The sequence below is a fragment of the Lithobates pipiens genome, unplaced genomic scaffold, assembly GCF_037356315.1.
Source record: "Lithobates pipiens isolate NorthernLeopardFrog02 unplaced genomic scaffold, aLitPip1_a1.2 Scaffold_3, whole genome shotgun sequence".
In the NCBI taxonomy this organism is placed as follows: domain Eukaryota; kingdom Metazoa; phylum Chordata; class Amphibia; order Anura; family Ranidae; genus Lithobates; species Lithobates pipiens.
In genome coordinates this window covers 227,809,059-227,824,396 of record NW_027507790.1, presented here as the reverse complement: position 1 = coordinate 227,824,396, position 15,338 = coordinate 227,809,059, and the positions used below count along the sequence as shown (strand labels likewise).

Below are 15,338 nucleotides of genomic sequence, written 5' to 3'. Positions count from 1 at the left end.
AATATGTGTGGGATTAAAATCTTGGAGCACTGGGAAAAAAGAAATAAGCGAGGGGGAGAGCACGTGTGAAAACACAGAGAAAGCACGTAGAATGGAGAATAAAAGTATGATATTGTGATTTAGGTCTTAAATATGGGAGTAAGTAGTAAGGTAGGGAACTTCACTAAAAAGGTTAAAATTTGTTCTTGGAATATACGGGGGGTGAAGGAACAGCTGAAGAGACGTGCGTTATTTTCCATGGGGAATATGGGTAATTATGGGATGCTCTGTTTGCAGGAGACCCACCTGGACCGTGATACAACCAGTGTGCTAAGACACAGAAAATATAGGATACAATATCACTCTACATACACTTCCTACTCAAGGGGAGTGAGTGTCTTAATAGACCCTGGGTCGGGCCTAACCTGCAGGCAGAGCATCGTAGATGTTAAAGGGAGATATGTGTTCCTTTTTTGTGGTATAGAAGATAGAGTATGTGTGATCGCAACTGTGTATATCCCACCACCATTTAATGCAGAAATATTACATGAACTGCTGAAGTTTATAAAGGATAAGCCCGGAATCCCAGTCATAATAGCAGGGGACTTCAATATGATAATGGATCAAAAAATAGATAGGTTCCCACAGAAGGGCGGTAGTAGGGAGGGACCTAATGGGTTGTTATTTCAATTCTGTGAAGAAACGGGTTTTGTGGATATATGGAGAAGGTGGAACCCCTTAAAAAAACAGTATTCTTGTCACTCTAAGACGCACTCCACCTTGTCCAGGATCGATATGGTGCTGTGTAATGAAGAGGCGCTGGGGATGGTGGAGAAAGTGGAGTACGAGCCAAGGGGAATTTCGGACCATTCACCGGTAATGTTTTTAATGACAATAGGGAGAGGATGTAGTAGAAGGGAATGGAAGATAAACCCATTTTGGTTAGAACTAATGGATAACATGGAAGAGGTAAAAGAAAACTTAAAAGAATTTTTGAGCATAAATGTGGGATCTACGTCCCTGGGAATAATGTGGGATACCTTGAAAGCCTTCTTAAGGGGGGAACTAATAAAAAAGATATCGCAGATTAAGAAGAATGGGGCAGCAAAGGAAATAGAAGCAAAAGAAAGGATAAGGAGGTCAGTAGAGAGGTATATAAGGGCCCCCTCAGAAGAAAGTTCCAAGGAATGGGAGAAAAATCAGGTAGAATATAAAAGACTTATATGGGAGAAAGAAGAGAGGAAAAGGCAGTTCCAGAGGCAGTCCTTCTTTGGCGAAGGGGAACAAGTGGGGAGGGTATTGTCAATGATTGCTAAATCAAATAGCTCGTCCCCAATAATACCGGCGATATTGGACAGGGAGGGAGGTATGAGGAAGTCAACACCTGAAATAGTGGAAGAGTTTAGAAAATATTATGAGGAACTATATAAAGTTTCAAACTCTGAAGTAGAGGGGGAGATGCAGGAATTTTTTGGGAAAATAACATTACCCAGGCTGTCAGGGGAAGATAGGGAGGGCTTGGAAGCGCCATTGACCCTGGAGGAGCTGCAAAAAGTAACAGCAGAAATGACAAATCAGAAAGCACCAGGTCCGGATGGACTGCCGATAGAGATTTATAAAAAATTTGGGGAGATACTTTTACCGGCTCTCCTACAGGTGTTCAATGGCGCTTTTGAAGCGGGACAGCTGCCGCAATCAATGATGGAGGCCACAGTGGTGGTCCTAGCAAAAGAAGGGAAAAATCAATTGGAGACTGCATCATATAGACCTATATCGTTATTGTGTTCAGATGTTAAAATTTTGGCAAAAGTACTTGCAACAAGGGTAAAAAACATAATACCAAAACTAATACATCAGGACCAAACTGGGTTTATCCCAGGGCGGTCCACAAATATGAATGTGAGACGCACCTATTTAAACATTCAGATTCCTTCAGAAAACAAAGGGAATAGAGCAGTTATGTCCTTAGATGCAAAAAAAGCCTTCGATAGTGTGGAGTGGCATTATTTGAGGAGGGTGTTGGCGGAATTTCAATTTGGCCCGAGATTTATGCAATGGATAAGAGTACTGTATACAGGCCCTAGGGCGAAAGTGAGAATAAATGGGGAATGTTCAGAGGGGTTCCATTTGGAGAGGGGGACAAGACAGGGGTGCCCTTTGTCGCCCCTGCTTTTCGCCCTCTCGATGGAGCCTCTGGCTATAGCCTTGAGAGAGGCGAAGGATATTCGGGGGTTTAAAAGAGGGAACGAGGAGGAAAAGGTTGCCTTGTATGCAGACGATGTATTGCTGTTATTAGGGGACACGGGGCCCTCATTGGTGGCGGCAATGACCCTGATAAAAGAATTTGGGTATTTCTCTGGACTTGAAATTAACTGGGAAAAATCTGCCCTCCTACCAGTGGATTCCCTCGATACCCCACTGCCAGTACAGGTATCCCAAATAGAAACAGTTAAACAAATGAAGTACTTGGGAGTGAATATGACGGCAGACCCAAGGCAGTATATAGCAGGGAATTTAGTCCCACTTATGTCAAAATTAAAACGTAAAATTAGAATATGGAAGAACCTCCCCTTGTCAGTAGCCGGTAGGTGTAACCTAATTAAGATGGTGTGGATGCCTCAAATATTATATGTTATACAAAACTCACCGGTTTGGATTCCAAAATATTGGTTTAAAAAAATGGAAAGTTTGTTTAGAGAGGTGATATGGAAGAACAGTGTGGCAAGAATTAGCTTACAAGTACTACAGAGACCAAGGGAAATGGGTGGGATGGCACTACCTAATATGAGATACTACTTTCTGGCTGCCCAATTACAGTATATGAGGGGAGGTAACCTGGTAGCAGTGACAGGAAGGGGGGGTGGACCCCTGGGGAGGGATACTCCACATAATACGGTCGCGGAAGCCGTGGAAGCCGACTCATTTAGGACCAGCTGCCCCACAGTCCAACTGATGGTAAAGTGTTGGGAGGAGGTAAAAGTAATATTGGGGTATAGAGGATATACAGAATTCTCACCAATATGGGAAAATAAAAATCTAGAGGAAATTAAGAAAATGGGGAGATTAGTAGAATGGGATCGGAGCGGCATACACTTCTTAGTACAACTATATAAGGACGGGAGACTGAAAACATTTCAGGAACTAAGGGATGAATATGGGTTACCGGCTTATTACCTCCTTAATTATATACAAATTAAACATGCGCTAGAGGCACAATTTAGAAACAGGAAGTTGGAATGGAGTAAGATGCCTGCACTCAGGAGAATCATAAGCTATAATATATCGAAAGGAGGTATTTCTGAGATCTATAGGTATCTAAAGGGAACAGAACAAGAAGGGGTAATAGAGGAGGAAAAAAAAGCAAAATGGGAAAGAGAGGTGGGCCCAATATCGGTAGAACAGTGGGAAAAGGCTCTGGCATTGGGGGCGAAAGTTTCCTTATCTCCATCAAATAGTATATCTCAAATGTATTTAATCCATAGGGTATATTACACTCCTCTTAAATTGTATAGATTTGGGTGTAGACAGGATGCAGAATGCCAAAGGTGTGGGGACCGAAGAGGAGATTTAATACATATGATTTGGCGATGCCCAAGATTATATAGATATTGGGTAGGAATAATAGGGGAAATTAATAAAGTGTTTGGGTTATCACTGGAAGTAGAAGCTAAAATCTGTATAATGGGATTGATAGAAGAAGAGGAGGTACGAAGGGATATCCACACAGCAGTCATTAGATGCCTTTTTCAGGGGAGGAAATTAATTGCGTGTAAATGGCAGAGGAAGGAAGCGCCTACAGTAAAGGAATGGATGGAAAGGGTGAAAGATAACATAAAAAAGGAGGAATACATATATAGGAAAAGAGGTAATTATGGGAAGTTTGTTAAAATATGGGGAAAGTGGGGTGAGTAATGAGAAAGGGTGAGTAAGTTACAAGAGTGATGGATGAAGGAGGGTATGAATGAGAGGTGGGGAGGGGGATGGGAGAAGGGAATGAGTAATTTGTTTAAGTTCGATGTTATTTAAAATTTTCTTTTGTATAAATTGTGAATGGAATATTATTGGCGGAGGGATTGGGAGGGGGAGAGGGTTGATAGGGGGAGGGAGGATGGGATGGGGGGATAAGGGTAATTTGTTTGTAAGGGGAATTATTGTATGTGATTACTTTGTGGCAATATTTGTAAATTTGAATATAAAGTAAATAAAATAAAAAAGTTTAAACTTTAAAAAAAAAAATATATTATAAAAAAAAAAAAAAAGGGTAGGCAAACCTGTGCAATCCTGATGTTTCTGAAAGAAAAAACAGTTATCTAAGATAGAAATTCCGGAAAGTCTGCCGCGTACACACGGTCAGACTTTCCGGCAGAAAAAGTCAGACAGAATAATTTCATCAGATATTCCGATCATGTGTGGGCTTCTTCAATTTTTTATTTTTTTTTAACTCTTAGAAATAGAACATGTTTTAAATCTTTCCGACGGAATCAATTCCTATTGGGAAGACCGTTTGTCTGTGTGCTGTTCCGACGGACCAAAAACGATGAAATGGCAGCTATTAGCTACTGGCTATTGTATATATAACTTCCTTTTTCTAGTCCCGTTGTACATGTTGTATGTCACTACGTTCTAGACAATTGGACTTTGGTGTGATCATGTGTTGGCAAGACTGTTTCAGCGGAACTCTGTCAGAAAAAACGTCAGAGCTTATTCTGACAGAAAAAAACGGTCGTGTGTACACGGTATAAGGCCCCCTTCACACCATAACATATCGATCGGATCAGCCTGTCCATTTTTCAGGCTTACCAGATCGGACCATCCATTGTTCTCTATGGCATACCTCCCAACTTTTTCAGATGGGAACGAGGGACACCTATTAGCAAAAGTATACAGGCATAGGATACACCCCCTGCGGCGCACCCTTAAAGGAGAATTGTACAAAAAAAAAAATATTAGTTAAACCCACAAGTGCTTTTGTTTACCACTACTATTCCTTTATAATGGCTCCTGGAATTAACAAATGCAGCAATTTATAATTTGGATGAAAGGTTTAGCACTGGGAAACACTCTTTGAAAGATAAAAAGGGCATTTTATATACAACTACATAGATCAGATCAAAATGAGGGACAAATGAGGAGGAATGAGGGACAGAGGGACTTTGCTCCAAATCAGGGACAGTCCCTCGAAATCTGGGCAGTTGGGAGCTATGCTATGAGGTGGCGGATGTCAGCACCGCTTCTGCCGGCATTTGATCTAGTCTGCTAAAAACAGACGGGTGGGGATACCTTCCATCTGGCGGATCGGAACGGATGACAATTGGATGGAAACAGACATGCAGTCCATTTCCATCTAACCATCCCATAGAGAACATCAGGCTGTGTCCGTGTCTGCTCGACATAGTGGAGCGGACACGAACCTGTCATCCACCTTCCTCAGCGGGGATCAGCGGAGAAATCCCCTGCTTGGACGGATTCCACTCCCCATGTGAAAGGCGCCTAAGAAGCCACGATTAAAGCATAGCTCCCAACTGTCCCTGATTTCAAGGGACTGTCCCTGATTTGGAGCAATGTCCCTCTGACCCTCATTCCTCCTCATTTGTCCCTCATTTTGGTCTAATCTCTATAGTTTATAGTATATAAAATGCACTTTTTATCTTTCAAAAAGTGTTTCCCAGTGCTAAACCTTTCATCCAGATTCTAAATTGCTGCATTTGTAAATTTTAAAAGCCAATATAAAGGAATAGCAGTGGTAAAAAAAAAAGCCCTTGTGGATTTAATTAACCTTTTTTTGTTGTTGTTAATTCTCCTTTAAGGGGATGTGGCAGGGGGCGTGTCCTATTCCTACATACATTTTCTAGTAGGTGTCCCTCATTCCCATCGCAAAATGTTGGGAGGTATGTTAAAGTGTCATTAAATCTTTACACTTTTTAGGAGTCATTGGCTCTTACATTAAAGCGGAGGTCCACCCTAAAGTGGACCTTCCGCTCATTGGAATCCTCCCCCCCTCCGGCGCCACAATTGGCACCTTTCAGGGGGGAGGGGGGTGCGGGTACCTGTACAGTACAGGTATCTGCACCCACTTCCGGCACAGCTATCTGCGGAAAGGGGCGTAGATTACGCCTCTTTCCGAAAGTCCCCCGCTGCCTGCTGGGAAACACATGGATCACAGAGGCAGCGGGACCATCCTTATTGCGCAGCGCGACTCGCGCATGCGCAGTAGGGAACCGGGAAATGAAGCCGAAAGGCTCCACTTCCTGATTCCCATACCCAAGATGGCGGCGGCAGCACCCGAGAGACGATCGAGAGATCGGCTTTGGGTGCCGACATCGCGGGCGCGATGGGCGGGTAAGTGTCCTTATTTTAAAAGTCAGCAGCTGCAGTATTTGTAGCTGCTGGCTTTTAAAAAAAAAAAAACGGCGGAACTCCCGGCGGACTCCCGCTTTAATACCTCCTGGTGTGTGTTCTGCTTAACATTTTTGTGCATTAATCTCAGTTGGTGAATACCTGTTTGCTCCTGGTGTGTTCCATGTCCTTCCCTTTTCAGAGTGGCAACATTATTTCATCTGATCTTCCATCTTCCGTGTTGCCACTCCCAGTGCCATATACCCTTTGTTTTACTAGGCACTTCAGTATCACTTTTTTTGTGTAGCGCAATTTTAAAAATAGCATCAGTACTTTTGTTGCGATTTACATGCATAAGACAATTTACTGAAATTAATGGGATTACTCAGAGAAGGGCTTGTTCGGATGCACCACCTAGTGTGAACAAAAGGAGGACACAGCAGCACAAGGGATGCATTGAGATGAAATGCAAGAAACGCAAGAAATGCAATGTTCCTTGTGCTGATTTTTAAAATTTTGTTGTTTTAGGTAAACATAGGTTTTAATTGAAGCAGTATTAAACCCAGTGGTGGCTGGTGGTATAGGTCGGTCAGGTCACAGGTACCTCCCTCCCAGCCGGTCGGTCGGTCACCAGCCCCACACTTACCCCATCCAGGTGGCAGGCAGCGCTTCCTCGGGGCGGTGGCTTCACCCTGCGTCTCTTCCTCGGCTTTGGCGGCTTCCCCTTCATCTCCTCCCTCCTCGTGGCCAATAGAATCACTTCTCCTCTCGACCAATCGGGTGACGGGTCTCAGGACCCGCTTCCTGATTGGCCAGGAGGAGAATCAGGAAGACAACAGCAAATGTTAATTCGCTATTGTCACACAACTGAACTGGGTGGGCTTGGGACACCCTTTTTTTAAGCCAATTAGAGCCTTGGGCTCTAATCATGTGCTTTAAAAATAAAATAAAATTGGAATCCATGCATCCAGCACCCTGCATGTAGATTCGGGGCCGGGTGCATGGATCAGGGGGGCAGAGCCCCTGCGCCCCATATGGACGGGCCACCACTGATTAAACCCAAAAGCAAACATTTATTATATCACAGTTTACCAATCCTTATAGGTAATTCTGCATTCGTTTCCTTTTTTAGGCTTTCTTTCTTTTATTTTCATCTGGTGAGCAAGTCAGTAAGTCTGTTGTTTTTCAAAAGAACAAGCTCTCCTCCAGATGTATCAGTTTACAGGGATGAAACAAACCCTTTACCACAGACAGGGGTGCTTACAATGATCAGCTGTTATTTATTCATGTAAAACCTTTATCCCAAAAGGAAGAAAAACTGTTTAGTGTGGATGGAGTTTGGTTTTAATTTGTTAGTTTATTTAAATCTGCTTGTCCATCTAACACTACCTTCCCCTTAAGCCCCATACACACTATCAGATTTTCTGCTGGTTTTTGTCTTCAGATTTACCAAAACCATGTAGTAGAAGGACCTGCCTGATTGCATACACATTGAAACTCCTAAGGTTTGACCTCATATTATATGGTTTTGGTAAATCTAAAGACAAAAATCTGCAGAAAATCTGATAGTGTGTATGGGGCTTTAGACTGACATTGCTGTTGTCTGCTGTGCCCCCTGTGCTCCTTCATTCAGAGTGGAGGCACTCTAAGGCCGCGTACACACGCGGGGACTGTTCGCTCAACTTTGTCCGCTGAACAGTGTTTCGGCGGACAGTCCGCTCGTGTGTGGGCTTTCAGCGGACAGTTTCAGCGGACAGTCTGCTGAACAAAGTTTTTCGGAATTTCCGAAAAACTGTCCGCTGAAACTTTGTTTCAGCGAACAATCCCCTCGTGTGTAGGCTTGTTCGTCAAACTAAGTCGCATGCTCAGAAAGAATTTATACGCCAAAGGTTGCATTGCAGTGTATAGGACGTCGTTTTCTAGTCCCGTCGTACGTGCCGTTCACGTCATCGCGCACGGTTTCAGCGGACTGTTCGTTCGTCGTGTGTGGGCAAGTCCGTCCATGCTAATTTTGAGCGGACTGTTCGCTGAAACTGTTTGACGAACAAAGTTGAGCGAACAGTCCCCGCGTGTGTACGCGGCCTCAGACCCCTTTCACACTGAGGAGCTTTTCAGGCGCTTTCAAGTTATAAAAAAATCCTTTGAAAACCTATTTTCGTTAAAATCAATGAATGCTTTCACACTGGGGCAGTGCGCTGGCAAGGCGGTGAAAAAACACCCCTCTCCATTGAAATTAATGGAAAGCTCTTCAAAAGCGCTCAGTGTTTTACTGGCAGTTTAGAAGTGCCTGGGGGTGAAAGGGGCCTGATGCCCCATACACACAATCAGATTTTCTGCTGATTTTCTTCCCTCAAGTTTACCAAAACCATGTAGTAGAAGGGCCTGCCTGATGGCATACACATTGAAACTCCTAAGGTTTGACCTCATATTATATAGTTTTGGTAAATCTGAAGGAAAAACTCAGAAGAAAAACTGATAGTGTGTATGGGGTTTAAGACTTCATTCACATGGCTATATAAAAAAATAATAATAATTATGGATCTGAACACAGCTGCATTGTTTTCAACGGAGACTGACACAGGAGCGTAAACATGCACTGCATTCAGATCCAAATCCAAAAAACAGAATCCAAAAATCTGCATCTTAGAACATGTGCTTTATACACTTACACATATAGACCCATGTATATGCATTTGTAAGCATGTAATTTAAAGTGGAACTTTACCCATAACAACTTGATAAAAAGTAAGGTCCTTTAGCAAGGACCATACATTTCACATTAATAATTTGCTACCAAAATTAGTGCATGCTGTAAATTTCCTCCAGCATGGCTCCTGTTTCTTCTTGCTGGTGGCTGCCATTTTGCTGAAGCCCAGAGCCCCTGAACAGCAGTAAATCATAAAGCGGAACGAAACTTATCGCTTTAACAGTTTCAAAAAATAGTTACATTCCTGCATTGCATACTGTCACATTTGCTTGATTCCTCAACCAAACTGTCAAACCATCAAATGGCTGAGTGTCATAACTGATCACAAGTGCAGCACCATGGCAGTTGCAGATCAAACAGAAGCAGTATCCCTGGCTGTAAAGGATAGGAGGGTTTAATTCCACTTTAAGGCTGCCAGTAGATCGGCCTCTACAAATTCGGTAGTGTCTAAAAATAGAGAGCAACTGAGCATGTGCAGAGCAGGGTGAGACTGGGTATTGCTGGATTTTACATAGTATAGGCACTTATTTTACATAGCTATAGCTGCAAAAAGGGGCCAGCCTGAAGAGATCTATTAGGACTTCATTTTCTGTCTAAGCTGGCAGGATCGCCAGGTGACAACAGAGGGGAAAATGCTAAACCCCCAAAAAAACGAATGCAGCTACCACACCTAATTAGAGATGCACTAATATTTCTGCAGCCAAAACATATTGGGCCAAAATGGTGTTTTCTGCATTTTGCCGATAGAGAAAAAGGTGCCTATAATGTGTTTTTGTCACAGTTATGGGATTTTTTTTATAGGTCACGTGACTCAAAAACGTAACACAGGTGCGTTATTGGTGCGTTTCTGCTTTGTTTTCAATACATTTAAATGGGGAGGTGCTTTTTTGTGTGCTTTTTTTTAACTGACTGAAAATGCAGCACAACGGGAGTGCAGCGAACCAGTGTGAAGACATACAGAGAATTTAGAGGGATGCATTTTTCTTGAGCTTTTCTTGTGATAAAAGTGCTGACAATAAAGTCATATTTATTAAAATTTGTGATATTATTGAAAAAATTGAATATAATACAATTATATATAAAAATATATCTACAGTAAAACCTTGGATGGCGAGTAACTTGGTCTGTGAGTGTTTTACAAGATGAGCAACATTTTTTTTATACATTTGAACTTGGTAGATGAGCGGTGTCTTGCAATAGGAGTAGCGTCACGTCACAACTGAGTCTTCTCTTTGAGGGCCAGTTCACACCACATGCAGTCCAGTGCGTTTTTTTTCTGCATCAAAAACACATGGATAGTAGATTATATGGCATGTGATTATATTACATGGAATAGCTCACACCAGTACTTGCAGTTCCAGTGTGGTCCAGTTCCAGAAAAAAAAAGTAGAACATGCTGCATTTGTTCTGCACTGGACCATACTGGAACGCACCAAAAACGCACTGGAACACACATGTCCTTATTTGAGGTTAAGGGCCAGTTCACACCAGACACAGTTACGTTCAGTTTCATGCACTTTTTTTCTGCACTAAAAATGCATGCACAGTGTTTTCCTTGTATTCCAATGGCTCTAGTTCACACCATGCAGTCAGATTCTGGTCAGTTTCCGGTCAGCTTCTGACTGGAACTGACTGTATTGGTGCAGAAAAAAACGGAACTGCATGGGACTGCATCTGGTGTGAACTGGCCCTAAGAAAAAAAAGCACTGCTTCAAAAGTGCACTGGAATGCACCAAAAACGCATCAAAAACATGCATGCAGAAAAGCATCCGGACTACATTTCTATGGTGTGAACTGACCCGAACATGCTGCATTTTTCCTGAACTAGACTGTACTGAAATGATGTAAAACGCATCAAAAACACACTGGAACACACATAAACACACCACCAAAAATGCACTGGAATACAAATGTCCTTATTTAGGGCCAGTTCACACCATAAAAATGCAGTCCAGATGCGCTCCAGATGCTTTTTTCATGCGCGTTTTTAATGCGTTCCAGTGCATTTTTGGTGCGTTTTGATGCAGTCCAGTGCATTCCCCCCCCCCCCTTTTTTCCCCCTTAACCTTAAATAAGAACATGGGTGTTCCAGTGCGTTTTTAGTGTGTTACAGTGCGTTCCTGTGAGTTTTTGATGCTTTTTGCAGCGTTCCAGTACAGTGACATGCAACATGTTCTACTTTTTTTTCTACAACTGGAACGCACTGGAACTGCTGTGAACTATGCCATTGAAAAATATATAACCTACTTTCTATGTATTTTTAATGCAGAAAAAAAACCGCACTGGACTGCATGTGGTGTGAACTGGCCCTGAAGGTTAAGAAAAAAGAGGGTGGAAAAAAAGAACTGGACTGCATCAAAAACACGCATGCAGAAAAGCATCCGGAACGCATGCGGACTGCGTTTCTGCGGTGTGAATTGGCCCTTATACTCTGTACTCCTGAAGTGCAGGTTCATTTGTTTTATTTTTACAGCACACTTTATACTGTAATCATTTCTTTATGGATAAATGGTTGTGGAACGAATCATCTGAGTTTCCATTATTTCCTATGGGGAAATTTGCTTTGATATACAAGTGCTTCGGATTACAAGCATGTTTCCGGAACATATTATGCTCACAATCCAAGGTTTTACTGTCATTTTCGGTTTCTGGCCAAGTGCTTTCTGAATTTTCTGTTTTGCCACCAACATTTCTATTCGGTTCACCTCTATACCCACCTATTGATACCCACCTATTGATTGGTAAGCTGTAATATAATACATTTTTTGTTATGGGTTTAATACTGCCCGTAAGTGGCTTCAAACATGTTCGGGATAACCATAGGTCTATAGTCAGACAACAAAGTTAAAGAAGAGGTCTGCCCACCCTTGTAAAAATGAAAAGCACGCAGCTACCCATACTGTGCACATACTGCAGCTGCTGGCTTTTAATAATCGGACACTTACCTGTCCTGCAGTCCAGCGATGTTGGCACCGCAACTGATGTTTCCATTGGCTGGCAAGGTGCTGCTGCCGCCATTCCCGGCAGTGTAGCATTACGGCTTCACACCGGGTCCCTGCTGTGCATGCGTGAGGCACCACTGTGTTCGCCTACTGGCCCGGCCGCGGGGGAAGGAGAAGGGAGGAAGAGGGAGCCGAGCTTAGGGTTGCCACCTTTTCTTCAAGCCAAACCAGAACACTTTAGCGGCCTGGGGCACCTTTGGGTGCCCCGGGGAAAGGAGTATTGTGGTGCGCATAGCGTGCCATAGCAAACAGTGGGTGTGGCTAAATTGCTCTCACTGACAACGTAGCCCTGCCCCCCAGTGATGCTGAACCTGCCCCACAGCTCCCGGACGGCAGCAGATATGTGTGTGACTATTTTGGTTACTTGAGGAGCCCAGTCTGAATAATGTGTCCGGGTTTAAGTCTGCCTGAAACCCGGACACATGATTCAAAGCCCGGACTGTCCGGGTGAATTCTAGCCAAGCTGTTGACGTAATTCACCACGGCCTGGTCTCCCAGAAGTGCGGACAGGATACCTTTGTCAAAGACAGCTCCTCCTAAAGGTGCAAAATGTGACACTGGGGGGAAAGAGACAAATGAGTGGAAGTTCCAATTTTGGGTGCAACTCCGCTTTAATGAAAAAAAAAAAAACCACTGAAAACAAAGACAAAAAACAAAAACACAAAAATACACAAAAAAAACACAGAAAAACAAACACAAGAAAACAAAAAAACACAGAAAAACAAACAAAAAAAACAAAAACCCCACTAAAAAACAAACACAAAAAAAACACTAAAAAACAAACACACAAAAAGAAAAAAAAAAAGAAAACACAAAGAAAAAAAATGGGCAGACTTGATGGCCTACTTGGACTTTTTCTGCCGTCACTTTTCTAGGTTTCTGTTATACATGTTTTTTTATTTTATTTCGTTTTTATTAGTGAGAATTGACATAATACGGCTACAATCACATTAAGTTTTTATTAGTAAAAGCGAGAAAAGTTTTGAAACCATCCAGCCTTGTAGTGACTGGGGTAGTCCCCCCAGGACATTGGGACGTCAGTGTTCCTGCAGCGGCCTCTACCGGGCAGACGTGGTAAGCGCTCATTACACAGCCACGCCGTACACTAGTTTACAGAAGGGAGGACGCATGCGCCGGGAGCTGTGCGTGATGTCGGCGGCGCGCCCGTACGTGAATGCGAAGGGACGCGGGAAGTTTGTAAAAGGAAGGAGATCGGGCGGGCGTACGATGAGCAGGTAATATCACCGGACACTACCGGGGAAAGCCGGTCTAGACACGTACACCCGGGTGTGGTAGTCCTCCAGTGAGGAGAGCGGGCCCCGGATGGAGTGGAGCCCTGTGTGTATAGTTGGGGGAGGGAGATCTCAGTCAGGTCTCGGTTACTCCCCTCCCCCCCTACAATATGTTTCCCACCTATTAGGTGTGATCCCGGCTCCTCCATGTCTCTATAGGGCCTCATTCACACCACCATTCCCCGGAGTTGTACAACACGGGGCGTGTTTCCTCACCCCGGGGGAGGGGGCGCTGTGTACACCAATGTCTGTAGGAGAGTGATCTCCGCTACCTGGGGGAGGTCTCCTCCACACCCGAAAACGCGTGTCTTTGGCGGCCCATTCAAGTGAAAAACACGTAAAAAAAAACAAAATGCAGATGGGAACGCGCGTTCCTTCATCGCCTGGTGTGAGCCAAAAAAACATGTGTGTGCCCCCGGACATAAACCCACCATTCTCTCTATAACCGCACTTTTACCCCCCTTCCTGCCCAGACCAATTTTCATCTTTCAGCGCTCTCACACTTTGACAATTGCGTGATCGTGACACGCTGTACACATGTGACATCTTTATCATTTTTCCCCTCGCAAGTAGAGATTTTGTTTTGGTGATATTTAAAGTGATTGTAAACCCACTTTGGGGGAAAAACAAACGCCTGCAAGACAAAGGCATCATGCGCTAGTGTGCATAGCATATTATATAATGTTCCCCTGAGATCGAAGCCCCCGCTGTGGTGCCCGTACACAGCACCAGCCGGCGACATCACTCCCCGGGGTTACTTTAGAGTATCACGGTTCTAGCGATGTGATTGGCCAGAGCCACGATGACGTCACTCCCACCGGTAACGACACACTCACTGAAGCAACGGCACGTAAATGCCATTGCTTCAGTGCACACGTGCCAATGATGTCGGCACATGCTGATACACGGGATACGTCTAAACCATGCAGATTTAGGAGATATCCGGGGCAGCTACACAGGTAAGCCTTATTATAGGCTTGCCCATCGCACAGAGTGGTCTGTAAGGATTTACAACCACTTGCCGACCACACTACAGCGTGGCCGGCCAGTTCTGGGAGGGCATCATAACACGTCCTCCCGCGATGGCACCCACCACAGCACGCTCTGTTGAGGTAAAGAGCCAATCTGCGGCTTTTTACCACGTGATCAGCTGTGACCAATCACAGCTGATCACAATGTAAACAGAAGACTGTTCTCAAAAATAAAATGTGGGAATTCTGCGCTGTGTGTGTGTTTAAAATAATACCTAAAATCTAGGCAGCTAACACATAAGCAGTATACACAACTCGCAGCATAAATAATAGTGAAGTTTAGCGCCTTTTAAAAAAAAAAACACTTCTGGACCGCCCACCGTGGATTTACATCACTACTTTGTGACGTTAAATACGGTTGTTACGGCAGCAGATAGCTGCAATAACCCCGGTATTTTCTTCAACGGCGGGCGGTCCGCTTTCAGATAAACTTGGTCTCTGCGAGATCACTTTTATCGGCGGCGAGAGAGAGGTGCCCACCCGCCTTCTGCCACGTCACGGTTGTCTCTGCCGCTTACAGGATCCAATCCTTTCCCCTGGTAGGCAGGAATTCAAGTGAGGGAATGATGGCCCCCACTCGATTCTATGCCATTGGATGACGGAAGCGACGTTGAGCATCATTTCCGCCCAATGACTTTAAAGGGACTTTTTTTATTTTTATTGCTTTTAAGTGTAAATGTGAGATGTGAGGTCTTTTTGACCCCGGATCTCATATTTTAGAGGTCCTGTCATTCTTTTTTTTTCCTATTCCAAGGGATGCTTACATTCCTTGTAATAGGAATAACAGTGATCCAAAAAATTGGAGATTTTTAAGTGTCCAAATTTGTCGCCATGCCACGAGCGGGTGCAAATTTGAAGCGAGAGATGTTGGGTGTGTGTTTGGGGGTTCTAAGTAATTTCCTAGCAAAAAAAAAAAAGATTTTTAACTTGTAAACACCGAGTCTGAAAAATAGGCCCAGTCTTTAAGTAGTTAAAGCGGAGTTCCACCCAA

At 43.8% G+C, this 15,338-nt stretch overlaps 1 protein-coding gene across 1 annotated transcript in view; it reads left to right on the top strand.

Moving 5' to 3' along the window:
• The first annotated feature begins 13,166 nt into the window (after positions 1-13,166).
• Positions 13,167-15,338, top strand: part of SKP2 (S-phase kinase associated protein 2) — a 28,348-nt gene continuing 26,176 nt past the window's right edge. Inside the window, exon 1 of the mRNA XM_077462857.1 lies at positions 13,167-13,259. Within this exon, the coding sequence (XP_077318983.1) occupies positions 13,174-13,259 (86 nt within the window). The 5' untranslated portion in view covers positions 13,167-13,173. The remainder of the gene's footprint in view (positions 13,260-15,338) is intronic.